The sequence below is a fragment of the Idiotropiscis lumnitzeri genome, chromosome 14 (genome assembly GCF_059441095.1).
Source record: "Idiotropiscis lumnitzeri isolate Australia: NSW breed Sydney's pygmy pipehorse chromosome 14, RoL_Ilum_1.0, whole genome shotgun sequence".
Taxonomy (NCBI): Eukaryota; Metazoa; Chordata; class Actinopteri; order Syngnathiformes; family Syngnathidae; genus Idiotropiscis; species Idiotropiscis lumnitzeri.
Window position 1 is genome coordinate 3,643,624 of NC_142404.1, and position 27,837 is coordinate 3,671,460.

The 27,837-nt window shown below is 37.0% G+C and overlaps 1 protein-coding gene across 1 annotated transcript in view; it reads left to right on the forward strand.

Moving 5' to 3' along the window:
* Positions 1 to 27,837, forward strand: part of clasp1a (cytoplasmic linker associated protein 1a) — a 71,953-nt gene that overhangs the window by 26,297 nt on the left and 17,819 nt on the right. The window contains exons 8-33 of the mRNA XM_088314360.1: positions 1,854 to 1,924; positions 7,489 to 7,626; positions 7,738 to 7,811; positions 7,895 to 7,987; positions 8,155 to 8,300; positions 11,356 to 11,491; positions 11,667 to 11,737; positions 11,966 to 12,025; positions 12,416 to 12,493; positions 12,607 to 12,774; positions 13,044 to 13,090; positions 13,359 to 13,529; positions 14,235 to 14,258; positions 15,244 to 15,351; positions 16,761 to 16,787; positions 18,207 to 18,374; positions 19,118 to 19,279; positions 20,629 to 20,688; positions 22,303 to 22,406; positions 22,631 to 22,654; positions 23,602 to 23,846; positions 25,415 to 25,478; positions 25,643 to 25,645; positions 25,750 to 25,913; positions 25,998 to 26,076; positions 26,167 to 26,310. Coding sequence (XP_088170486.1) covers positions 1,854 to 1,924; positions 7,489 to 7,626; positions 7,738 to 7,811; positions 7,895 to 7,987; positions 8,155 to 8,300; positions 11,356 to 11,491; positions 11,667 to 11,737; positions 11,966 to 12,025; positions 12,416 to 12,493; positions 12,607 to 12,774; positions 13,044 to 13,090; positions 13,359 to 13,529; positions 14,235 to 14,258; positions 15,244 to 15,351; positions 16,761 to 16,787; positions 18,207 to 18,374; positions 19,118 to 19,279; positions 20,629 to 20,688; positions 22,303 to 22,406; positions 22,631 to 22,654; positions 23,602 to 23,846; positions 25,415 to 25,478; positions 25,643 to 25,645; positions 25,750 to 25,913; positions 25,998 to 26,076; positions 26,167 to 26,310 — 2,629 coding nt within the window. The remainder of the gene's footprint in view (positions 1 to 1,853; positions 1,925 to 7,488; positions 7,627 to 7,737; positions 7,812 to 7,894; positions 7,988 to 8,154; positions 8,301 to 11,355; positions 11,492 to 11,666; positions 11,738 to 11,965; positions 12,026 to 12,415; positions 12,494 to 12,606; positions 12,775 to 13,043; positions 13,091 to 13,358; positions 13,530 to 14,234; positions 14,259 to 15,243; positions 15,352 to 16,760; positions 16,788 to 18,206; positions 18,375 to 19,117; positions 19,280 to 20,628; positions 20,689 to 22,302; positions 22,407 to 22,630; positions 22,655 to 23,601; positions 23,847 to 25,414; positions 25,479 to 25,642; positions 25,646 to 25,749; positions 25,914 to 25,997; positions 26,077 to 26,166; positions 26,311 to 27,837) is intronic.

Genomic DNA, 27,837 nt, shown 5'->3' on the forward strand with positions numbered 1-27,837 from the left:
TCTACAACTGCGAGGAAATTGTTAAAAATAACTTTCTTGTATTCTGGAGTATTACATATGCGTCATCATAAAATTTGGTCAATGAAGGGGAATATAACCAATTAAATTTACTTTTGAAAATCATTAACTTTTACTCATATGAATATCTGAATTATTGCCTGTTGTTGTTATTCAAACGCCAATACCAGTAATTGTTTATAAGAAAAAAATATTCTTAAGTAATTGTTTTCAGACCTTTATTGCAAAACGTCTTTGCCTTTATGTCATAAATTAATTCTCATGCTTTGCTGTCTGACTGCTAATTCTGATTTCATATCTGCAGTATAAGATTTCTTTCCTTTTTCTTAATATGCCTTTTACATGAATACAAACGCAAATGTTTCTTAGTGTAGTAAGAGTTCCTGTTTTGCATTACTTTACAAATCTTTATTACCCTGAAGTTCTATTTAAAGTAATTTCCGCTGTTGTTGCAATACACCAGAGGGATCTGTGAACTGAAGTGCCAGGATGAGGCAATTGTTTTGCATTCACACTTTGGCAGACAGATACACATATATATCTATTCTGAACTCTCACACACACACGAGACCACCCTTACCTTGCAGAACAGCATCGTGATGTGTTTTTATATACCCTTCAGTATTATTTTCCATTGCACTCTCTTATTTATCTAATTTATATATTTGTCTGTATTATTGTTGTATTGCACTGGAGAGGGGAGCTCTCTAATCTCGTTGCACTCTTGAGTACAATGACAATAAAGGGATTTCTAATTCTAATTCTAATTCTAATATGTATATATATATATATGTATATATATGTATATCTATATGTATATACATATATGTGTATATATATATGTATATATAAGTGTATATATATATGTATATATATATATGTATATATATGTATATGTGGATAGATGGATTACTGATGCACTTGTATTTGCAGAGTTTGAAGGGAAAAGCATGGAAGTTGTGCAACTCACACGGTTTCTATGAACCCTTTACTTTTATCGTTATGCACTTTTACTTTTACTGTTACACAAGAAATGTATTTCAGTGGGCCGCCGCCATTTCTGCTGTCAGTAAGGATTCTCTGTACCATGATTGCCTGAAATTTGAAATCATCATTAACATTTTGAAAATAGTACTTTAAGCATGGCTGTTTCGACCAACATACAAACTGAGGTGGCATAAAAACTGCTGAATTAGAATTTATCATTATTGTTCTTATTTTATTTGTTTATTTTTTTCAAATTTCTGTTGCATTATTGATCAAATTTTGTCAAAATGACCCATATTAAATTAAAAAAAACAAATGTCATGTAACACTACCTGGTGTTAGTTTGAAAGTAGACCAATGGATAGCTGGATAGAGAGATGATGGCTAGATGGATGCTTCATTAATCCACAAGGGAAATTTACTTTTGGGAGAGTCACTATCCACACCAAACGAGTTTTGTCATGTAAAACAACGTCTTCCAGCTACTTGCCAGAATTTTATAATTTTCCGTGTACATAATGCCTCCTGTACGTTAATGACACATATGAGACATAATGCAAATTGAATATATACAAATACAGTGTTGAGATTAAAGTTTAATAATACTCCATGTAACCCACATCAATCACATGATTTGGTGGCCAATGGGTCGCCTGTGCCAGATTTTGTCATTGATCAATTGGCCATCCAATATAAATTCTGGTTGTCACTTCAAGTGAGAGTATTGCAATATCATCTCCTCTTACTGCTGTGTGACTCCATTCAATTTTATGATGTGTTTACTGTACATATTTTTGGATTATTTGCCTTAATATATTATTAAGTCTTGTTCCGTGCCTGCATTACAGGTTGAATGTAATCTTCAGTAAATTCGATGAAGTTCAGAGATCTGGCAACATGATCTCCTCTTCGGGCTCCGGTGAGTTTCGTGCTTGTTGATATTATTCAGTCTGATCTTCCAGCTTTTTTTCTTTTTCTTTTTATTTTGCATTATTTTTTTCATTACTTTGACTGAAGTCCTTATTTACAGCCCCTAGAATAAGAAGATTTTTAGACTTGTGCGATTCATTAAAAAGAATTTTCATCAAGTTTCATCTAGTGACGTTTGTCCTTTGTTCTTCGTTGTTAATGTCCGAGTGGGAAATAGACAAGAGATGAATATAAAATAAAATAAAATGCTTACTTTCTAAGAAGAAATAAGATGAAATAATAATGTAACTGCATTGGGTTCAGTTTTAATGTAAATATTCATATTTTATAGTTAGAGCAAGATGGTTCTACTATTTGCATCATTGCTTCTTCTGAGAATGTCTCCCATATGAAAGTTGGTACTTGTGTAATCCTTAACTATATCGAAAATCAAACTGAATTGTAAATTGAATCAAATCAGGCTGTACTGCGGAGGAAGGCTGTTTGCATCATATGCCCTGTTTGTATGTGTTACTACTCCCATTTGTGTGAATTACCGTAACGTGTATGCTAATTTCCGTTTTAGTTTTTAGTTTTGCATTACAGTGGTGATTTGAGATACCATTGACTAGATTTATGAGGTTTTTGAGATTTATTTATTTATTTATTTTATTTTTCGCTTTGACTTGCAAGTTCAAATTTGAGATACGAACGCTGTACGGTCAAAGGTGAATTCAACTCATTCACAATAGCTGCGATTTGGCAAATGGTGAACAATTTCTTCAGAAGAGAGGCTTCAAGCTGTTTGATTCCACTCGAAATTGAAGTTGCCTCTGAAACTAAACATAAAACAACAACAATTACTCCTTGTGCATTTAAAATGTCAATCCTTCAGCCTTTTAGTCCACTATCTTAATGCCAAGGCTAGTTAGCATAATGCTAATTGAGTTTAATGTAATTTGTACTTCACTCAATATAAGTGTATCAGAAAAAAAAAGAAAATCTCTTATGTCACTTAGTGGCATATTCCACAGTTTTTTGGCTGTTTTGTATAAATCTAGATCTTGATTTGTTGTGCTACTGCCATATAGGATTGAGAAATAATTGTTGTGGCGGGGAGGGCTGCTAAAAGGAGTGGAGAGATTGTAGAGGAAAGAAGTGAGGGAGGGATGGTGAGCCAAACAAAGAAGGCATTTCTCTCGAGCTTAACAGTGGGTGAGAGCTAGAGAACCCAGGGAGAAGGAGAGAGAGCAAGAGTGGCTCGGAGCTGTGCAGTAGCTTTGGCATAGCTGCATCATGACAGCAGGAGAAGGTAAGATAGAAAAATAAATAATAATAATAATAATATTGCAAATAAAATTTTCCGTTTACTGCGGTCAGATTGCAAACATTTCCCAGTAAGCTACTTTGGCTGCATGTAATGATGAAAACTGCTTTGTTATATAACTTGCAAATGGCTATCCTATTATGCAAAGATGCTATGCTGTTTAGTAAAGCCGAAGGTGAATGTATATTTGGTTTAAGTGAGAATAGTGATTGAGGCAAATTATACCAGCCTTTACTCAATATGGTTTCTTTTTTTTTTTCCCCTGTATTGAACTATTCCGCTTGGCTGTGACACAATACACAAACACATGCATGTGAGGATAAGTGAAAACTTGTGTTATTGCTGCTGATCAGTCCTTAGTGATACATTGGTTCACCATAATGATGACAAATGATGTATAAAATGAATGGATGAGAGGATTTTTGTTTTGTTAGTGCAAGTGATTTAGGTTCTGATTTACCAAAGGTTTTAATACAAAAACAAGCACAGATTTGATTACTCACGCAAATTGATGTGGAAACTGATGCGACTTATCTGCTTTTTGAGTTTGGTCGTGAAATTTCAGTCGCCAGCAAGTGTCAGTACAAAAATGGGTGGATTAAATTTTTTTTTTTTTTCTGCCTAATTCGTTTTCCGCAAATGCAGTCTTATTCAGAACACAGTGTCTAGACGAGTAGGGGCACATAAAACATTATTGAAAGTTTTTTACTTGACTTTGGCTTTATACACTGAGGTTGAAAGGCAGATGAAAACCTGCACTGATGTGCGTAATTATGACTGTGGTAAACTGTGGCAAGGAGGTGGTGTACCGAAAATAAGAGACAAAGGGAGGTGCGTATCTTCTTTGATTTGAATTAAGACATAGTTATCTTACAAAACAAGTAACTTTCTTTTATAACATGTGTTCCCTTGCTGTTCCTGCCTATGTAAACTGAATGGTGAAACGTACTCTAAAAGCTTTTACGTCTGTGTGCTGCCAAAGCCAAACACATCCTTGACATTTACCTGTGAGAAGAGAAATCAACCATTGGACTTGGAGAACAACACTTGGTTATTTTTATTATGTGACTTAATTGAGATCGTCATCACAGTTAGGTTTCCGAATCTGTATCGACCATTTTATAGCAGCTCAATGCATAATGAAAACTAGGTTCTCTATTTATAACCAAAGCGTAACCGGTCAGCCAAAGGCTGCACACTGCGTATTTTGCCGCCACAGCATCTCTTTTCAATTCTTCTAAGGAAGTCATTTAATCTGCACATGGCATAGGTTTCAAAAGGATTAAAATGGTGCATACGCATGTGCTGTATATATTTCTGTGGGTGTATGCTTGTTTATCTGCTGCTATTGGCTGCTGGGACGAGCGTAGGAGAGATTTCCTGTAAAGCCTGTTATACAACCATTTTTAATACCAAAAATGCCATTTTTCACTCTCGTTCTTTGAAAATATGTTCGATGCATTGCTCCAGGGAACAATTTCTGTGATTTGTAGGGGGTTGTAGCCAGATCACCAGTCCCAATCTCTTCACAACTGAACCCCTCTGTATTTGTGTCACTCAGTATAAGGAAACGTAAACTGCAATGACAAGCTGAGATTTACCCGTCGACATGTATTAAATATATTGAATTCTAAACTAACTCATACACTGAAGAAGATTGTTCAAAAGATTTTTGGATGAGGCCCAGAAGGACAGGGCGTCGGTGGGTGGATGTGAAATGTGTCTTAACAAGTAACATTGCCAGCTCTTTGCTTGATTTACTTTGTGAAAGCAATTGTTTTCTTTCAGATTTTAGCGAGCAAGCTTTGTTTTGGCAATTTACTGTATATGTATGTCATGTCTTCTTGTCTACCAACAACCTACAGACTCAGCTTTTTCTTGTCGTTTGCTTGTTTGCATAAGTCCTCAAGTTGTGATGATCAGCCTTTTTATGTGGGACGATAATTTTTCGGTACCAGAGGCAGCTGCTAAAAAGCTGACATTGGTCACTTTCAGTGGCAGTATTAATTTATTACATTTAGTATATCATATAAAACAAAGTTGTTCTTGTTGAAGTTAAATTTCATGGGCAGTTTTTGTATTACAAAAAACATTCAATGGATTCTTTTGATTTGCCGCACATATTTAAGCAATTTAATCAGCCTGCTAGGTTATTCTTGTTTAGGTTGTTGTAAATATGATAAAGATTTAAATATTGATATTGTTGTTTAACTGCAATAATCTTCCAACCCTGTGATCATTATGATCTGCCAGAGTCAGGCATTTTAATTACATGGGCCTTTGAGTCTTCGTGCGAGCGAGTGCTTGTTAGAACAGGTCCAACTTTCGAATTTTGAATCGCTCACAGGTAAGTGATTAACCCTCTCTGTTTTTTGTTTTGTAAATTGGGCGTTCACAGACGACAGACAAGGAAAGCGTCTTGGAAATATATTTTAGGCTCTTTCGAAAATATCACGTCAGCAAGACATCTGTTTGGTCATAATACTCTAACCCTGAGCGATCACCCTGTCATCTGTCTTTATTATGTAATCTCAGAGGCTGCTTGCCACATCACATGTAGCTGTGGTCCAGGGAGCTCCCATGGGGAAATACTGGGACAAAATGCGCTTTGATATTTGCTTTCTGCATAATATTAGGCTGATTTGTGTGTTGAGAAACGGAGCATACTCTTGTTGTTGTTGTAGTTTAAACTTTAACGTGTGCCCTGACACCTAGTGGCCATCTCTGTTAATAGCACCTGTGGCCCTGTGCATTATCAAGATCCAGCAGCTCCGTTTTTCAAATTTACTGGTGGCTGTGAGATTGGTTAAACCAATATTATTACATGGAAATCCAAATAAATTTCTGACTCTCTGCAGTTTTTACGAAAAGGGTAAAAATTCTGATTATGATGGATGGACTGATGTCAAGTCTTCATATTCCGTCATTTCTGCATGATATTGAGAGCCATCATACAGTTTGTTGGGCACATTTGCTTTGTAACATACAATGACAAAATAGTGATCTCACATTAATAGATTTCTTCCTCTCATCACTGTGTGTCAACCATCATGAGTCACACAACTATGCATGCACAGACGCACACACACACACACATTTATACACACATATTGATAACCTGAGAGAGGCAGGCTTAAGGGTTGGGTTTTCTGGCACTGACAGAGCAAGCCGAATGTAGAACAGGCACATGAAAAGCACACATATAGCCACACATAATTTCTGTGGGAAAGAATTGTATAGTTCGTCCACAGCAGAGATGCTGCGGAAGCTGGTGTGTAAGAAGATCTGCTACAGTAAGAATTATGTCTTTTTATATCGTTCTCTCTTATTAATCGGCTGTTGTTTTCTCACTTCTCTGTTGGTGTTTTGTCCTGTCCTGTCGAGTATTGTCAGCTTCTTTGCCAAAGCATGGCTCTGGCCCCCTCACCCACCTCTCTTTCTCTCCTGCCGTATTTTTGTTAAGGTGTTGCCTTGCATCCCTTTTGATTTTGCATTGTTAATGTGTGGGAATGGCTGAGCATTATTAATGTCCATCAATTAGGCTCTTCTGCTCTGAATTTTATACTTGTACTGCAACTTTATGTGCTTTATGAACAATGAGAGCTATACAAAGGGGCGGAGTTCAGTCAGAATCAACAGTCACTTTCTTTTTGTAGTTTATCATTGCTTAAGGGTGTTGTAAAAACATGTTGGGAAGAAATGCATTCCTGCTGATGAATCTTGAAACTGTCTTTTGAAAAAAGTAAGGATTCTTGCTCCAGCTATTCATGAGGTTCATTGAACAGCAACTAAACAGTGTCATGATATCTGCTTCAGGCTAATCCCTCTGTGAATAGTCATGTTGGGTAGGTGATAGGGCTGTGTATTTATGCACGTCTGTCGATCTAGATTAAGGTCAGATGGATGGTTTGATAAATGCTTCCTAGACGCATGCACACAACCTGACAAACTCACTCAGTTGATTGTACTACAGACAATGTTATGTTGTATTTATCTTATACCACAACACAGAGCTGAGTCAGGTTGTACACTTTGCTGATAAATGAGGATAGTCGTGATGCATGTTAGCTGAAACCTTATTTCAAGTAGGAAGAAACCTTCCTTTGCAGAAAAAAACGAGTGATGTATTATTTTTGTTTGTTTGTTTGTTTGAGTTTCCGGACTCTTGACTCAGTATAGAAGCCAACATTAATTAGCACATTAATTTTACAATGAGTTTAAATGTGTTGTTGTTTTTTGTTTTACAGATAAGAATTTAGAAGATGAGGACTCTGTTGATGGAGGCCGGTCCTCCTCTTCCTCATCCTCCAAAGCACCCCCTAGTGGCAGGAGGACTGTCATGACTCCTAGAAGACCCAGCTCAGCAACTTCAGCTAAGGCCACAAGTGAGTGTCTGTGCATGTGCGTACAAGCGTATACGTGCGTGTCCTGACAATGATTGATACACACTGTCAAGTATGTCTACACTCATAATATGCTACTTGTGATACTTAAAGGTAAAGAAGCTGCTGCTGGTGCCGTTGATGAAGAGGATTTCATAAAATCTTTTGAAGATGTGCCCTCCGTACAGGTATTTGATGATAGGACAGCACCTGAGATCACAAAATAACACTTTTGATTAGTAAGGACAAAACTTTTACCTCCTATCACCAGATTTACTCGAACAGAGAGCTGGAAGACCAGCTGACGAAGATTAGAGAAGTTCTGTCAGATGACAAGCATGACTGGGAGCACAGAGTGGTTGCAGTAAGTCAAACATGCACATGCTCAACACTTGCTAATTGCACACTTTTCTAATTCAAATTAGAATGTGAATAGTAGACAACTCTGCATACATGTCAACGTGCATAAGGTGTTAAGAGGAAAATCTGGTAAATATTGACTTTTATCTGTTTATTGTGGTTCCCCTTTAGCTGAAAAAAGTTCGCTCACTTATGCTGGCTGGTGCAGCGGAGTATGAAGGCTTTCCCCAGCAGCTGCGTCTTTTGGAGGCACCGCTCAAATTGTCGGCTAAAGATCTCCGCTCCCAGGTGGTCCGCGAGGCCTGCATCACTCTAGGGTACGCTGAAAAAGTCCAATCCGATCTGATGAGTCTTTCTTTTTTTTTTTTTTTTTAAGACACAGTTTGTGTTTTGCTTCCCCCCCACGGCTTTATTTAATCTGTTAACCTCTGCAGTGGTTAGCATTCTTCAGTTTAGAAAATTTATAGAGCAAGATGATTTGACTAAATGAGTACAGTAATACCCCGGTTATCGCGGTTAATGGGGACCGAGACCACCCGCGAAAACTGAAAATCCGCGAAGTAGCGGCGCACCTTCAAAAATAAAAATAAATAAATAATAAAAAAAAATAATAAAATACTTCTATATACTTCACACCTATATACATATATATATATATATATAGGTGCGAAGTAGTGGCGCACCTTCAAAAATGCTTAAAAAAAAATATATATATATATATATATATTTCTAATTCTAATTCTAAATATATATATATATATATATATATATATATATATATATATATATATATATATATATATATATATATATATATATATATATATATATATATATATATATGGGTAGAGAGAGAGAGAGAGTGAAATTCATGTTATAACAAAAAAAAACAAATTATTATTAAAACTTATTTTTTTATTCCCCAGCCATTATTTTCGTATTTATTCAATTACTTCTTTTTGTATTTATTTAATTACTTCGACTTTTACCTGCTGATACGCCGTCCGGTGTGCCCTGTGAATGTTATGATCCTCCAGCAGAGCTGGAGGAATGAGCAGGACTCTCCAAACGCAGACACGGGAAAAAAGGTGGTGATACAAAGATATTTATTATAATCACAATATAGTCAGTGTAATCAGCGCGTCTCGCAGCAGCTGACGGCATGGCGCGAGACGATCGCTGGAGGAACGCCCACACAGCTGAAAAAACAAAAACACACGCGGCATGACAGGCACGGATCATGACGGTGAAATGAAAGGTGGCATTCTTCATTTATTTATTTATTCATTCATAACTGACAGCATCACGCTCCGCTCCTGCCCGGGCGGAAGAGGTGCTCCTATTCGGCTTAACTGTGACACGAGCATGCCCTCCTCCTCCGGAGCTTCCATTCGGTTAAACATAGGGGCCGCTTGGAACCGCCCGTGCCCGGGGAAGGTGCTCCTCTACGGCTTAACTGCCACGCACGCCGGCCGGAACTCTGGTACGGTCCGAACCACGCGAAACGTCGCCACCAATCGTGTCCGGGGGAACTTGCTCTTCTTCGTCCACTCTCTTCTTCGTCCACTCTCCTCTTCGGCGCACGCCGGCCGTCTAACCGCTCCAGCGCCCCCTCGTGCCGCTCGGCGAAACTACAATGCCCCCGAATATTTTTTAGACCCGCGAAGCACTGAAGCCGCGAAAGGTGAACCGCGAAGTAGCGGGGTATTACTGTACTTTCCAAATAAAAATATAAATGTTTTAACATCCAGTTTAAGATGACAAAAAAAACATAAAACAAATACATTAATTTCAGCAAAACTCATTTAAAACATCTTTGCTCCGGCTTCAGGTAAAAATAAATATATTTTTTAAAAATTCTTTATTGAACGTTTGCAAACATTTCAATGCAAGCTATGCTATGAAATAAAAGGGAAAAAAGAAACAAAAACCAAAAGAACAGTAGATTTTGTCCTTTGTAGGAAATGTACACATTCAACAGAAGTAGGAAGAAGCAAAAAAAAAAAAAGGTTGCTTGTCACCAAATAATTTGCACTCGCTAGTGGGATGCCCCCATTGCACTTTTTTGTCACTTGAGAGTCTTTGGATTTAATGATACGCCGAAACCGACCTGGTGGGTATATATAATATATATATATATATATATATATATATATATATATATATGCGCACACACACACCCACCAGGTGACACCAAATGGGAAACTATACTTTACAAAATAGGTTTGTTCCGCTTAATTAAGCTAATGAAGATATGCATTGCTCTTCCGTAAAATGAACAGCAAGCCTTCTGACCAAAACATTATATTCATTGACATTTTATTACAACCCTGGTGAAATGGAACATCCTTAAAAAGCATGATTAAAAGGATGCAAGTTGATGAATGGACTACGGATGTGGGCAGACTTTATCATTTATAAATGTTTGGAGCCCAAAGGAGTTAAAGAGTGCAATGGAATGTGACAAAGTGTTTTTATTGTACAAAGCAAAAAATGAAAACCTGATCCAATGCATGAAGAGTAGGTACTAGAATACGTCTTAGAATTCCTGGATCACTCTTGCCGCTGTAATTTTGAAAAGATTTTACTTTATATATAGTTTTTTATGGGACGGCACGTTGGTGAGTGGTACAATAGCCTCACCGTGCAGGGTTCAGGGATCGATTCCGGCTCCGGTCTCCCTTTGTGGAGTTTGCATGTTCTCCCCGTGCCTGCCTGGGTTTCCTCTGGGCACTCCGGTTTCCTCCCACATTCTAAAAACATGCATGGCAGGTTGATTGGACACTCTAAATTGCCCCTAGGTATGAGTGTGAGCGCAAATGGTGGTTTGTCTTTGTGTGCTCTGTGATTGGCTGGCAACCCGTTCAGGGTGTACGCCGCCTACTGTCCAAAGACAGATGGTATAGGCTCAAGCACCCTCGTCGGGAGAAGCGGTTCAGATAATGACTTGATGGATATATTTTTTTAGATTTTCTAATTGCAGTCCCAACACCCTATTTGGGGCTGGTTGACATATAAATACTCTTTAGAACAGAACTTTTTACCAAGCAGTATCTGTATAAGAATAATGCAAATGTATGTAGTCCACATCCTCCAACAGTATTTTTCTCTCTGACTGTGATTGTTGCCAACATATAAGCTCGATGTGCTAATTGGCAGGTTTGTATACGTTTCGAATGTGCAAACCAAATTCTTGCTAAATATTGACCAAGAATGTGGTACCGTTACGCATCCAAACTGTGTAATATTTCCTTTGTAATATTTTGAACATAAAACTTGAATTGAACACTTTTAATTTACAAATGCACTCTGCAAAGAAGGGCTCCATGTAGTTCTAATCATAGAATCTCCCAACTCCTTCCTGTTATTCAGACATTTATCATCACTGCTGGGTAACAAGTTTGACCATGGAGCAGAGAGCGCCATGCCTATACTGCTGAACCTTGTGCCCAACAGTGCCAAAATCATGGCCACATCTGGAATGGCTGCCATCCGCCTCATCCTCAGGGTGAGCTGTCGCCACTCTATGTTCGTTCGCATCTCATTTGCATATAAGTCTTGTATTATTCAAGCAGCAGCATCCATCAGAAGACAGAGATCTTTGAATTATTTCCCCCCTTTCAATATCAAGTTAAAAGGTTAAATGCCATAATCGTATGTATTTTATTGCTCTTGTTTTACAGCATACGCACTACCCACGTCTTATTCCCATCATTACAAGTAACTGCACCTCTAAATCAGTCGCAGTCAGGCGGTAAGTTGTCCTTTATAGCATACAAGGAAAAGAAGACTCCTTGAATTGAAATGATTTACCTTGTTTTAAAACCTTAATTGGCTAATTTGGAGAACTGATGTTGTTGTTAATTCACAATTGTGCCATGGACAGTGTTTTTAATGGCATTAATAAGCCCAAGTATTTAGTTTTATAATATCATGGTTGTATAATATCATGGTTATTCATTCCAAACTGGTTTCTTTCTAGACGTTGTTATGAATTTTTAGATCTGATGCTACAAGAGTGGCACACCAATACTTTGGAAAGGTAAGCAACATGGCTTCTCGAATATCTACACTTTGTCCTTTGGAAAAGCAAATCTTAGAGTTGCTGTACAGCAGTGCGGAATGTGCAGATGAGTTTTCAGTTTCTTGTCATCCCTCTCACATGGTTGCATTTGCGTTTATTAGCAGTTGACGAGGTTGGGTGCCCCACTGATGATGGCCATTAACGTGATAAATTATTGATAAAAAATTATCCAATTGGAGAATCAAATTGGTCCCTCTCTCTAATTATAATAATAACCACCTCAGCGATTTTAAAAAGCATGTGCACACCCTTGTCCGTGGTCTTTCCCTGTAGACAACCAGAGGAAAAATCTGTAGACTGATGTGAGGAACCAATACCTCTACTCACCATGTTTCCTTGCTGTCGCAGGCATGTGGCTGTTTTGACTGAGACCATCAAAAAAGGCATACACGATGCTGACTCGGAGGCCAGATCCATTGCGAGGAAGTAAGTATTAAATGACGGCGTCAGACTGTAATGTCGTCACTTTGAAGAGACCTGAACATTTTGTCTGTTTTGTCTGTCCATTTTTATTTTTTTTTGCTTGTCCTCATTATTAGGTGTTATTGGGGTTTCCATGGTCACTATAGTCGAGAGGCGGAGCATCTCTTTCAAGCGCTGGAGTCCACATATCAGAAAGCCCTGCAGACTCATTTGAAGAGCTCGGACAGCATTGTGTCTCTACCACAGTCGGATCGTTCCTCGTCATCTTCCCAGGAGAGTCTTAAGTGAGAAAACGTTTCTTGCAATTTTAGCTAGATTTTTCTGTAGTTTTTGCCAGGCTAAATGAATGTTTGTTCTAATTTTTTGGGAGGTTCCATAGCACTATTTAAAATAATCTGGATGTGCGTGCTAGTGCGTTTGCGTGTGTATGTTTTTTTTGTTAGTGCATGCACAACCAAGAAACTGTCTTTTTTCCTGTACTTTGTGTTGTCATATTCATGTTAATTTGTCAGTCAGGTATCCTGAACAACGTTGCTATTTCTCTTCATTTCAGCCGACCCTTCTCTGTGAAGACGGTTATTGGAGGCAGCCTAACGAGGAGTAAGTACTTTTACCTCTTAAGTTACTCGTGCCCTAATTAATTCAGTGATGTCATCCACATTGACAAAAACGTTGACGCATAATTGTTTTTCAGTATTGAATTGGTAACAAATTAAACAAATGAAGAAATACAAATACAAAGAGTACCATATACTTTCATTCAAACCTTTTTCTGAAATAGTCCAGTAGTTGGTAAAATTAATTAGTTTGAAAATGAATCTCTATTCCTCTGGAGCTGAAGTGATTATTATTTTCTCTTTTGTCTCAGCTAAACTCGTTAGCACCCGGATGCCCATTACATCGGGTTCCCTCCAGCGTTCGCGTAGTGATGTCGATGTAAATGCTGCCTCCAGTGCCAAGTCAAGGGTGCCCACTGTACCTGCGTCTTCTGCATTCAGCTCAGCAGCTGCCCTTCCGCCCGGATCTTATGCTTCCTTAGGTAATCCATCAGTTCTTGCCACTCATTTTCCAAAGTTATTTGTATGGCAACTTTATTAGCAAAAGAAAGTCTAATTTAAACTAATGTAAATAATGTAAATAAATAGTCATCTGTCAGAGTATGGTGTATCAGGTGTCTCCTATTGCGTACACTATAATAATGCGTGTACTGTCCGCTCTTTATCGTTCTAATTTTTATTGTAATGCACCACAATTTGAGTAAGAGTGGCCACTCTGAATAACTAAAAAGGTGTGTGTTCTCTCTTGTATTAATTCATTCAAAAAAAAGAGACACCAAATAACCATGCATTTCTTTACAAGGAGTATTCATGGTAAAAATGATTCCCCATTAGATGATTCTGTGTGCAGCAATATCTTCAATCACATGTCAATACTAGGCAAATCTATTGGTTAAGGCTTAAAAATCCTTCAGTGTAATAAAAAACAAAAGACACTTCAATAACGTTACACGCTAATAGCAATCATGTTTAACTGATCCTAGGCCAAGACTGTGTGCGCTGTGTGAAAAATAATTTTCTGTCTTGCTTCACTCCAGAGGGTCCATAATAGCACATATTAACCAGAATGGGGAACGTTCCCACTTTGCCCACTCAAAACTGTTCCTTGCATAAACCATAACTAACATTTTCCTCTTTACCGCTTGTCCCACTTGTCGCTGCCTCGCCTTTCCTAAATACCAAAAAAGATGGCACCCCTGGTAAAATTGATGGTAAGACTTACATGTTTATCCATGTTGGTGTCTGTAGTTTTAGAAATTGGACTGACAATTTCGTGTGTCTTCTAGTCAGCTGTCTGTTTACGTCCTTCCTTGCCACACGTGTGCCGTCGTCTCTTCTCTTAATTCCCTCCAAGTGATAGTAGGTTGTGTGGAACTGCATGGACTCTCTGCATGGACCTCCTGTTACCCAGACAACAATATCTTCAGTGTCCTGCACAAATTCTGTCTAATTCTGTCTTATTGTATTTATTCCCATGTGTCTGTTGTCCTTTTTTTCCTTTTTGTCTAAAAAAATATGCAAATTAAATTTGAAGAGACCAAAAATATAATAATAATAATAATAATAATATGAATTGTTGTGCCTTTATTATTAATTTAATGATCCTTATAGTGGCTGGAGTTTGCATTGGTATCAGGACTACTGTACACTGCCTCATAGTGCGAAAAGTCTCTCAATTGATTTCATAATTTTTGTAATGGGAAACGCAAGTATGAGCCACATCCTACCATTTTTAAAATTATATTTTTAAATGTAACATAAAATCTAAATTTTAAGTACATTGAAATAAATGTATTTCTATTCACATTTCTAACCTCGATAATTATTTGAGTTCTGTCCCGTATCGGATTTCACGTCTGCATCACTATCAAATGTTGTGAATAGAAATAGTGGTTTGCCAATAGTCCAGTGTGTGCGCTACATTTCAGCTGAGCTCACAAACAATATAAATGGTGAAAAAAACAATTATCAAAGGATGGATAGTCGAAAAATGACCTAATGAACCTTGTTTGTTTGTCCTCCAGCTTTGAATTTTTTCAGGAATAGTTCATCCTCTTCATTAAGGCTCCTGGATGTGTTCTTTTACAGCGATTAGTTCAAGGATTAAATTAGCCATCGAAATTATCTCCATCATCCCCTCACTCAACATCTTTTGCTCTTCTCCACTTTACCTTGGTACCCTCCTGTTTCATTCAGGTCGTGTTCGTACCAGAAGGCAAAGTTCTGGCAGTGCGAGCGGAGCCAGTCCTTCAGTGGTGGACAGTAGAGGTCGGAGCCGAGCCAAAGTGGTTTCTCAGTCTCAGCGTATGTGTACACACAATTTAATTTATGATGAAGTCAAATAATCATTATGTATGACATTAATTGTGCACATTATGTGATACACATGCTGTTTATTGAAGTCGGAGCTTTTTCTCAGCTCTGTTATTGTGTACATTTTGCACCACCACTCACTAACGTGTGTGTTTGTGTATGCATAGATGTCTTTGCAGTGTGTATGCTTGCATTTTAAAATGAATTGTGGTTTTGTTTGTGCAGATATATTATTTTTCACATTCTGTCATTGGAACCAAATTCACAAGTCATTAAAGTGTGGTGCCCTATGATTTCTGTGATGCAGTATAAAACAGACTAATTCAGATTGATCAACAAGCATTAACATATGCAAACAGCTTTAGCTGTGGCAAATTGGAACAAAATGAGAAAAAACACAGTCTTCCATTGCTCGACAGTTGTGTTTCAATTACCATACTTCAAACTTTTATATGTGTCACATATTTACAAAGAAACAGCTATATTTCATCTGTCATCAAGTAGCAAAGGAATATGGGCCCAGTGCAGATCACTTGTCATTATTTCTAAATAATAGGGCTGTCAAAATTGAAGCATTAACTCAAGATTAATTTAAAAAAAAATCATGCGGTTAAATATTTTAACTCGGTTAACTCAGTTTTATTTACTTCAAAAATGTATTTGCATATCTTGCGAAGCCAAATTCAAACACTGAACCATATTAGCTGTACATCTTTAGCACATCATCTCAGAACAAAACACCCTGCTCAGGTTACCACTGGGCCTTGCAAAACAACACTGCTGGAGTGTGGTGCTTACAACTAAATGTACTGTATAAGTTTTGAGAATTGTTTTTAAGAAAAAATCCTATAAAGATGACTCCATTTAGATCATAAGAAAGCTATTAGAACAGTCTTTGATTTAAAATACAAGGTGATTTTACATTAATTACAATATATTATTAAAGTAAATACCTGTTAAAAGCTTCACAAAATAGTAGCACAGAAATGCCATTAATTACAATTAATTATGAAATTTTTTAGCGATTAATTAGTTAAAAAAATTAATCGCTAGACAGCACTACTAAATAAATCAATAAAATGCAAAATACCCCTCACAAGTGTTAGAGATATTAAGTCGCTGACAATTTACATTTGTTTCCAGTTAGATGTATAGACAATTAACAGCAATTACGTGTATTGATGACAGAATGAAATCACACATTTAATTGTAAAAATCCTAATCAGCAGCAGCTCATATACCTTCAAACAGACAAAATTCGCCCCCAAAAAACCATACAGCTTCTAGATTTCATAGGGCCCTAAGAGTGCATGCTGCATAAAATCAATCAACATAACCCTTTGTCTCATTTTGACCGTTCTTGATCTCCAATTGTCCTGCCTATTGCTTCCATCATTCAGGATCCAGATCAGCCAATCCCATCAGTGGTAAGGCTTCATCCAGTCACAAGCTGGATGGCTAAAGCACTATCCCCTGAGCCTACACAACTTTGCACGTCTTCATCCTTGAGGCCTTTACTTTCAATTCACCACTGTGTTGCATGCTTTAATTGTGAATGTTTGGGCGTTGAGAAGATGATCAGAACCTCAAAATTGCACATGGCAAATCTCTTGTCTTTTTATGTGTGTCTGGTAACTTGTAGTACTTGTCACATTTCCATCCCAACTTCGAGTTCATACCCTATCTGTGTCTCGAGTACCTTACGTGCATTAAGTCATTTCATTTTCTGTTTGTCCCACATTTATTCGTTGCTAGAGTTATAAAGCCTGTTGGTATATTAAGTTAAGTCAAAACTCCAATTATTGCACTTGATACAGTGGGAAAAACAAGTATGTAGACCCTTTGAGATTTTTTACATTTCTGCATAAATGGGCCATAAAATGTGGTCTGATCTTTATCTTTATTTTATATATATATGTATATATATATATATATATATATATATATATATATATATATATAGATAGATAGATAGATAGATAAAAGGATTGAAGGAAACGTTTTGTCTGGGTTATTGCTGCCAAAAGACGCTCAACCAGTTATTAAATCAGAGTGTTCACTTACTTTTTCCAACCTGTCCTGTGAAATTTAACATCTTCGGAAATAGAAGAATATGTTGATTTAAAATTATTTCTGTGGTATTTAAGCAGTGAAATTTAAGACATTTCTGAAGTTTACATGTTTTTTCCTCTCACTGTACTTATTCTTTCTTTTTAACGTAGAACTACATATATTTGTTTACATACTATTCAATTTAGGTACTGTTACCTTAAACATAATTGGTCTTTTTCTTAAGAAAACTAGCAAGCTTTACAGCTTAAAGCCTAACGGTGTACCCCCCGTTTGTTTAGGTTCAGGTTCAAACCGGTCGAAAACAACGGATCGCTCGTTTTTGTTCACTGTGCAACTACATTTGGTTAGCTTCGAGTGGAGGAGGGGATCCTCCTCCAGACGGATAAAAAACGTTTGGAAAGTACTCGTCAATCTTGTGACCAGTGGTTGTGCTATCTTGGTTGACAGTTCAACAGCTGCAACAACTTAATGCACTCGCCATTGTGATCCGGTCCGACAGTGTAACATTGTAAAGATGCCGCCAGAAAAGCTAAGCTTAAGTTGAGTCTAACCAGGGTAGTAGGACTACATTTATAGACCCTCAATAGGAAAAAATCAAAATTAAAGACGAACTGAATGCCAATATCCATCCACACATAGGGCACACCAAAGCGCACTGTTGATTTTTGGGAAAATGAAAGGATTTTAATTGCGCCTGATGGTCTGGAAAAATACGGTAAATATTGTTCATGCTTTTTGTTTACAAATGTTTATGATTGTCTACTTATCAACAGCTGGCAGTCGCTCCAGCTCCCCAGGCAAACTGCTTGGACAACACAGCAGCTATGGTCGCATCCCTCGGGCAACGGTGTCTGCCTCAAATACACCAGCTGACAAACGCAGCAGGATCCCTCGCAGCCAAGGGTGCAGCCGAGAGACCAGCCCGAGTCGAATGGGCTTAGGTATGTTCGCGACACTTTTGTTTTTCCTCACTTGCACTTCAGTATGATGTCGCAAGACTTATGTGGTAAACATTGAGGAAAGTCAAAACGTGAACCTATGAAGCAAACACACTTGTTACACCATAGCATGTTGACATAGCGCTGACCTACAGTAAGATGGATTTTTCCTTTCTTTTTGGTGGTTTATGGTGGTTTGGATTGTCTTTAGTTGTGGCTTTTTGGAAGTGTTCGTGCAAATGAAATTATAATGCTGCAGATGAATGGATTGATTGAAATTAATTTTATCCATTATAGAAAGCAATTGATTGTGTGAGCTTGATTTGGTGAGAAAATATATTATTGTTGTGTTTATTGCATGCTAATTGTTCTTGTTTTAACCCAGTGCAACTTTGGAATTTAACAAATAACATTTTGGCTTGTATTGGCAATTGTACACAAAACATTTTAACATTAAATTTGCTATATATCAATTTAACCCTTTAAATGTCTTTGCATTGCTACACTTTTTTGTTGAAAGTAAGTTGTTTTGTTTTGTATGAAAGAAGGAAAAAAAATTATCATTTTGAACACATTATATTGTTGCTATTAATCCGGTAATTACAACACAACAGCTGCACCACATTTTTTATTCATTGAGTCCAAAATGCCCTTTCAATATGTTATCGCTTATTCCCATCTCTGCCTGTCTAACATTCCTCCATGAATGCATACTGACAGTTCCACCTAACTTGTTGTCCTCACAGCCAGCTTGTGTGGTAAAAAACCTCTTCTCCCCGCTGCTCTTCCCTACCGCACGCTAGCCCGGAGCCGCATACCCCGCCCCAGCATGAGTCAGGGTTGCAGTCGCGACACTAGTCGCGAGAGCAGCCGCGACACCAGCCCTGCTCGTGGCTTTACTCCTCTGGGTAAGTAATTGTGTGCGACCAGCTGTCCTGGAACAGCTGACGAAGCCCAGATTGTTCCACACAATGCCACATGCTGTTAACGATTTTGTCTGTGTTCAAAAACATACCCGCAATTAACTGGATGCATGTTCTTGCACTGTGTGGGTCCTCTCTCTGTGCATGCCGTAAGTTGCATTCTCTGGGTTGAGAAAATAACTTCTGATTCAGGAGGACACTAACAACTGGGCTCAAATGTGTTCTTGAACTTTTCCACTGATGTTTTACGTCTGGAAGCGTATCGGACCTTTATTGAGTCATGCCATGGAAGGGACGTCATTACTCACACTTCATGGTTTTATCATCATGGTATCTGCTTTCATTGCTTGCGCAGGCCTAATTTGTAGATGATGAAACTGAAGAACCCCGATTATGGATTAGTAATGAACAATCATGATCTAATAATTAATTCCTGTGGTCATCAAGACTCAAGTAATTGTAATCCAATAGTTGATATACATTTTCAGACAGATTTGTAACCTTTTCTTTTTTTTTTTTAAACGTGAATAGAAACAAAAATAATTTGGGCTAATGCAAATGATGACATTAAGGGTAGTGAAGTCATAGCTAATTTTAAGAGTTAGTGTTTTTACTAGGGCAGTCAAAGTTAAAGCATTAACTATGTGGATTAATTTGAATTTTATAAGGCACTAAAAATAATGAACACAGTGAACTTAGGTGTATTTACTTTCTGTAGCAGCTGACCTCTGCTTACTGTGCAGTCAAACTTAGAGGAGAATTACTGACGCAAAGACTTTTAGGTAGTTTTACTTTAAAAATTTGCGCAACGGCTCATTGGAGAAATCCAAAACAATTTGTGGACTTTGCGAAGCCAAATTGAAATGCCATATTAGTTTTACGTTTTTGGTATATCGTTCAACCGTTTTTCCTGTATTTTACGGGGGAAAAAATCATATTCAAAGATCAAAGAAAGCTCGTAGAACAGTATAAGTAGAAATATACTTTGATATTTTTTCCACATTAATTCCAAAATTATACTCAAGTAAATATCGGTTCCAAGCTTTGTAAAAAAAAATTGTAATTGAAAAATACGATCACTTATGTCATTTTTGCAATTTAGTTGCTTGACATCTCTATTTTTTATGCATTCATTTTTTCTTTCACTTGAGTTGATTTCGTTATCCCATTCCAAGTTAGTATATAAGTGGGTGTGTTTACAAAAATCAGCTTTTATAAATGCCTATAGTAAAAAAAAAAAAAGAAGGAATTTCCCAACTTCCAAACATAGTTCCATTAATAGCTGTGATCAATCACCCTGTGCACATATTGCCAACCTCTCCTGTACCCCGCAGCTTCCCGACGACACTCCCGTTCAACCAGTGCTCTCACAGCTGACCCCCATGGCCAGTCAGGTGACCTGCATGAATAGATGTCCCAACCTACCAGCCCCTCTTAGTTTTCCCCTAAACCCTGTCTCAAAGCCGCCCGTTGTCTGTTGTACTTGCATGCTTTGTGGTAACCGCAGGCAAGACTTTTCATTTGGAACATTTTATTCTTTAGTTTTTAGCACGAAAAGTAAGAATAGATGATGTATTTGTTCAGCACGTTAAGAACACCAGTTTGTGTATTTTTTTTCCAATTTATTAGAGTTCTCCTGAGACAGGCGGACTCAGCATCGTTATTGTTGTGATGTTTTGGTCATTTAACAGGTTCTAAGCAGTTGGTTGAGTTCTTCAGACGTCGTTGACATGATTCTGTCTTCTGATGTTGTTTGTTGTTTTAATTTGGGCCAGATCTATGATGTTTTTTTCAATTTTGGTGCATTTGTTGGTGCTTTTTCATCTTTTGGGGATATCAGTGTGCAACCGCAAAGTTTTTCCTTTTCTTTTGCACGAAGCATTGATTTTTACCTTTTTGTTCTGGTAAATTTTGGAAGACTGACACATTGCCAAGCTTGATTGATTATAGCCTTCAACTGATGCTTTCAATATTTATTCATTTTTTTTCAAATCTTATTAAATGTATAAACTACACTTCACACATCTGAAATACACACGCCCCTCTAAAAGTATTGGAACAGACGAATGAATTACATTTGCAGGTTTTTACACCTAAATCTAATACGCAATTATCTTGTGGCAGTTTTAGTTTAAAACCAAGGCTGTCGGTCATTTAATTATTTTATTGTGATTAATCGCATGATATCCAAAGTTAACTCATGATTTGTTGCAACTTAATCGTAAATTATTTTATCATTTATTATTTGTCTTCATAACATGATATATATTTACCTAATGCAAATATTGTTGTATCTTTTAGTTCATTGATATAGTAATTTATTTGAAGTTAAAAAAATACATTATAAATATACTAAAAGGAGTTTAAAACTCAAGTCATTTGTAATGAGCAAAAAAAACAAACATCATTAGCATTTCTTGTTGGATGTCGATGAATCATTTATAGTACTTTACACAAGTTCAAACAAACGATATATATTGCAACATTGCCTTATAGTGACATTTTTGCCTTTCATTTGAAAAGTACAGTGCAAATGCACATTGTCATTAGTGTTGCATTTCAAGTAGTTCCTTCACTCCAGAATTCTCTTAAAACAAGTAGTGTATATTGGCTGTGGGCGAGTGCAGGGTAATTCAGACGTGAATGCCTGTTGCACTGAAACCAGAATTCACAAACTATGGATGGAGCGGGCCAAATAAGGGACATGCGTTCGGAGTACATTTAAAGAAAATTGTTGCGTTTAAAGGGACTTTGTGTTTAAGCTCTTTTTGCACATTCAATTCTCCTTTTAATGTAATCAAATGTATTTTTTCCAATATTCATGCTCAACTAAGAATGTTTTCAGTCTGCATCAAAAATTAAGGAACTTAGTGTTCCAATATTAAGAAAAAGAAATTGGTTAACTATTTTCATCAGTTTTTGATCATGAGGTAATACATGTACCTGCCTAATATATCTCATCATTTGTTTATTTTTTTTCCCCCCTTTAACCTTTAACCCATCTACAGAGCGTTATGGTTTGATTCACCAAGCTCGAATCTCAGCGTCAGTCAACGCTATGAGGGTTCTTAACACTGGCACGGAGGTGGAGGCAGCAGTTGCGGATGCCTTGGTAAGCTCAGTTGAATTGAGAGAAATTATTTTTTTGGGCATATTATTCTTTGTAGATGACGCAGTATACAGTAACGGAGTTACATAATGGATAATTAGCAGTAGCGTTAAAATGATTTATGTATTGTGATAACTAAGGAAATCCACTATTATGGAGCCAGGAATGTTCTTGTTCTTTAAACTTTCTCCCTCTCCTCTTTTCTTTATTGTTGTCCTTCATTTCAGCTTTTAGGAGACTCCAGGAATAAGGTAGTTGGTTAGATTAAACCGTACACAGTATATGCATTTCCATGCTACTTTGCACTAATGAAGCGTAGAAATATGCACTATAGCTTAGAAATTGTTGGTACCCTTCTGTTACTGAAAGAAAAACCCGGAATGATCACTTATAAGACCGGAATTCACCAAGACAAGCCACAAAGATTTTCGGAGAATGTCCTTTGGACAGATGTGACAAAAATGGGGCTTTGTGGAAATTGATACCACTTCTTTGTCAACATACAAAAAAATAAAGCTGCAGTTTAGTCTTGTGTTTTTTTAATTTTTTTTTTTAGTAATTGTCTTAAATCATATTTTAAAAGTAAAGCATATTTTCATTAGTTGATTTTCTGTCAGTTTTAATTTATTACTACATTTGTGATATGCAAGGGTTTTCCTTCTTTAACGGAAGAGTGACAATTTGATCCATATGTGTATTCCTCATTTGATTTTTGCTTTCTGCTTTGTTTAACATGTCCCAAATGTGTTCAACTATGCTACACGTGCCAGTATTATTTCACTGTGTCCAATTCCTATATCACCGCACACTGTTAATTTCCCCATTTTTATTATCGAATGTTGTTGAATGTTAAATGTTGTCTTCCACCCCCACCACATTGTATTTGTCGTCATGATTCCTGCTTTTCCAGGTGCACTGCTTGACCCTGCCTGGCTTGATGTTTAGTCAGAAAATACTGTACATTGTTTAGTTTTGAATTCAGGGATTGCAAAATAAGACATAGCATGGCTACATCATAAATTATGAAATTACTCCTGAAAAGCAGATTGAGCCAAGAAAAACAGAAAGCAGAATGGCTGCTTGATGCTAGTGGTAACTGGCTCTGTTTATGTCCCTGTTTGTTTTCCACACAGTGCTCTATTAACAGTGTTTCATTGTTATAATAGCTCATTTGTCCCTTTAATTTTTTTACCTTCAGAGGAAGCCAATGAGGCGGAGGTACGAATCACCAGGGATGTATTCTGATGATGATGCCAACAGCGATGCATCCAGTGCCTGCTCCGAACGCTCTTATGGCTCAAGAAACGGTGGCATTCCCCATTATCTTCGCCAGACTGAAGATGTGGCGGAGGTTCTGAACCACTGTGCCAGCTCTAATTGGTCAGAGCGGAAGGAAGGCCTTCTGGGATTGCAGAATCTGCTCAAGGGTCAAAGGATACTAAGGTGGGCTTGAAATAATGATGACATTCTCAGCGAATCAATTGATTTTGTTCATTTGTTTGTCATTAACACCCGCAATCTAACCAAATTTTGAGTGAGGTTCAAGTTGTGTCACTCCTTATAGCCACCTTCGTGGATTGAGATTTTATACATGTATAAATATTAGGGCTGTCAAAATTAAAGCGGCAACTCAAGATTGATTTAAAAAGTCTGTTAAATCAGTTTTATCTACTTAAAAATGTATTTAATATTGTACCATTTTAGCTGTACATCTTTAGCACATGATCTCGGAACAAAACACCCTGCTTAAGTTACCACTGGGCCTTGCAAACCAACACTGCTGGTGTGTGGTGCTTACAACTAAATGTACTGTATTGTAGTTTAGAGAATTGTTTCTAAGAAGAATTCCTGTAATGATGACTCCATTTAGATCTTATTCAAGGATCAAAGAAAGCTATTAGAACAGTCTTTTATTTAAAATACACTTCCTATTTGGTGATTTTACATCAATTACAAGATAGTATTCAAGTAAATAAATGTTAAAAGCGTCACAAAAAATTGTGGTGGAAAGAATGTCATTAATCACAATTAATAATGGAATTTTTTGCGATTAATTAGTTAAAAAAAATGAATCGCTTGACAGCGCAAATATATATATATATATATATACATATATATACATATATATATACATATATACATATATATATATATATATATATATATATATATATATATATATATATATATATTAGAATTAGAAATCCCTTTATTGTCATTGTACTCAAGAGTGTAACGGGATTATATATATATATATATATATATATATATATATATATATATATATATAATAGTTGTTTTCCTCAAACAGTATCTCTAATAATAGGAATTAAAATGTGAGATTACAACTTTACAACTCGTTTGTTTTTGTTGTTTTGTTTGTCCCGATCGGAAATAAGCAACTCGGGATAAGCAACTTAAAAACTGAAACAGTTAACCACCAGGATCCCTCGCCATATACTGCCAAATGGCAGAACCCAGGGGCTTCTTCCATCCATCCATCCATTTTCTGAAGCGCTTATGCTTTTTGGCTCATTTTAAATCCATCTGCTTGTCAGACAGGCTGGCAACTAGCGCTAAGATAACCGGTGTATTTTCGCGTATTAGCTGGCGTGCAATTGGCCAGACTCCCTTCGTCTGCCGACATGGCATGTAATGAAGTAACAAAGACAAATGTGTTGATTAACTGTCTAGCTGTGCTTCATTGAGTGCTTAACGATAGCCAGCAAAATATTCTCTTACAGACGCAAACCCTTCCATGTCTTGTTCTTGAATGCAGTGGGGTGTCACACGGCACATGCGCGTCTCCTACGTATGACTTGTGTGTTGTCTCAAATCTGAAAATGCTCATTTGGCATTCATTTTTAACGGCCAAATAGGGCTTATGTTATATGGTACATCACAACAATGGCTAGATTCAATGTTTGATATTCTTGACATGTTGGACTTGAGTGCAAATTTGCTTATTTGATGCCTTTTTTTTATTTGTTTGTTTTGTTTTATGCATGTAGCCGAGTGGAGCTGAAGAGACTTTGTGAAATCTTCACAAGAATGTTTGCAGATCCACACAGCAAGGTGAAATAAGTGCTTCAAATGCAATTGCAGCTTACATAATGTCTTCTGTCTTACTATGTTATAATTAACATTTTCTGATTTTCTGACAAAATGTTACTCATGAAACTAAATACTGTATTGTCTCTCTTATTGCATGGTCTACTTTGCTGTGGATTTGATAACAGAGAGTAAGTTTGTTCTAACACATTAACACAACATTGACTTTATACGACTCGTGTAGTCAAAGCAAGCAACACTGTTGTTAATTCTTTCACATTACGTATGGCTTTAGGTTTTTAGCATGTTCCTCGAGACCCTGGTGGATTTTATCACAGTGCATCGAGAGGACTTGCAGGACTGGCTGTTTGTCCTTCTCACCCAATTGTTAAAGAAGATGGGCGCAGACCTACTCGGCTCAGTCCAAGCCAAAGTCCAAAAGGCTCTGGATATCACAAGGTCTGCATGATTTGCAAGCCAGACCTAAAATATTTATTAATAGTGTGTCCAAAATGTAACTTAAATTGTATTCATTTTTTTCAGGGAATCGTTCCCATTTGACCAACAGTTCAATATTTTGATGCGATTCATTGTTGATCAGACCCAGACGCCCAACCTCAAGGTATTGTAGAAATTGATCATTGACATCTACGGTTGTCAATTGGTGCAGTTCATTGAGTCCAGTTGTTGACCAGTTGTTGTTATCCTATAGGTAAAGGTAGCTATTTTGAAGTACATAGAATCTTTGGCACGACAAATGGACCCAACAGACTTCATCAACTCCAGTGAGACTCGCCTGGCTGTATCACGCATTATCACGTGGACCACTGAACCCAAAAGCTCTGATGTCAGGAAGGTAGGATGCTTCTATGACTTCATCTGGAAATTTTAAATTGCATTCAGTAATTACCGTAATAAATGTCTTTGTAATGCACCTTTTTATTTTGATAATGTTGGGAGATGAATTGGAAGTTAACAATAGCACAGCAAATAGTAGCAGAGGACATTGTCGTTTTATTTTTGAGTACTGTGTCGTTACCATTTTCCGGTATAAAAAGCCAAAACAATGTTTTGGATTCTTAAAGGAGACATATACTGCATTTTTGCATCAGGTTATCAAGTGTATTTATAACATCCTTTAACATGCTTTTGTCAAAATTCCGAAAGGTATTTTAAATCATCAGTCTCTTGCCATACTTTAAGGTCCCATGCCATCAAAATGAAATTTCTTCCACTGTTTTTATGCACAGGTCAAAATGAGTCTGCGACATGCTTTAAGTTTGTCCATTATACGGTTTATTACTTGCATGCAATAACCTTTGAAAAGCTAAGACCTGCAAAAATGAGCAAATTTGATCCCAGCATTGTTGTGATGTACATTAGTCACTCATTATTCAAGTACCTGACCACATAATGGTTGCTACAAGCAAACACTAGGCAGTTAAGATGAATTGAAATAGTTTGAAAATGGTGATTATCTTGCAAAACTGATAAAAGGACATCTAAAATATTACAACAACAAAAATGTGGCATGGGACCTTTAAGTTAGCCCTCATATATTGCTCGACCAATGATAGATCTGGCTTTCATGGCAATATCTCACCAGCGCGCTCAAGCCAGCGTTTCCCCCTCTCCTCATCTGCCCCGTTCAGCAACAAGTGTTTGTCAGACTATTTATTGTAAGTACAGAAGCAGTCTGGCGTGAAAAACAAGCAAGTGCAGTGTGAAGACAATGAAAGTATTTGTCCGCCTTGTGTTTCACTCTGTCTACGTTGCGCATGGACACATATACAAACATGTTTTCAGAATTTGCCAGATAATTAAAGAATTACTTGCTAATTGATAGCTGGGTATAGGACTCCAGAGACGCCATTTGTATAAAAAAAGTTTTTTACATTAATGAGTCTCAGCAGCTTTATTCCTTGTGCTTTTTAATCTGGGAGGTAAGTCAAATAATCATGTTACATGTGCTTAAGTCCTTGTGCCACAATGTTTCTTTCCGTGCAGTTAAGGTGTAGATAAATTGAATTAATTTAATTTGAAATTCAGTGTAATAGCAGAGGAATTCAAAAGCAAAATTGTTTACAATTGTAAGAAACTAATTGTCAACTCAGTCACAATCCACAGTCTTGCACTATTTTGATCAGTCATTGTGGTACTCATTATGAAATCTCGCTTTTGTGCAGAATTATCCTCAGTAGGTCGTAATAATTTAATATGATGTATTTCTCATTTAAAAACGACTCCAGGTTAATGGTTGTGATCCATCTTGAAAACAAGACAAAAAATAAAATAAAAGCATTCATAACATAGAACACTGCACTATGAATTTATACAAGCATTTGATATTTTCCTGAGCTGCATCAGCAACTATTGTGCTTCC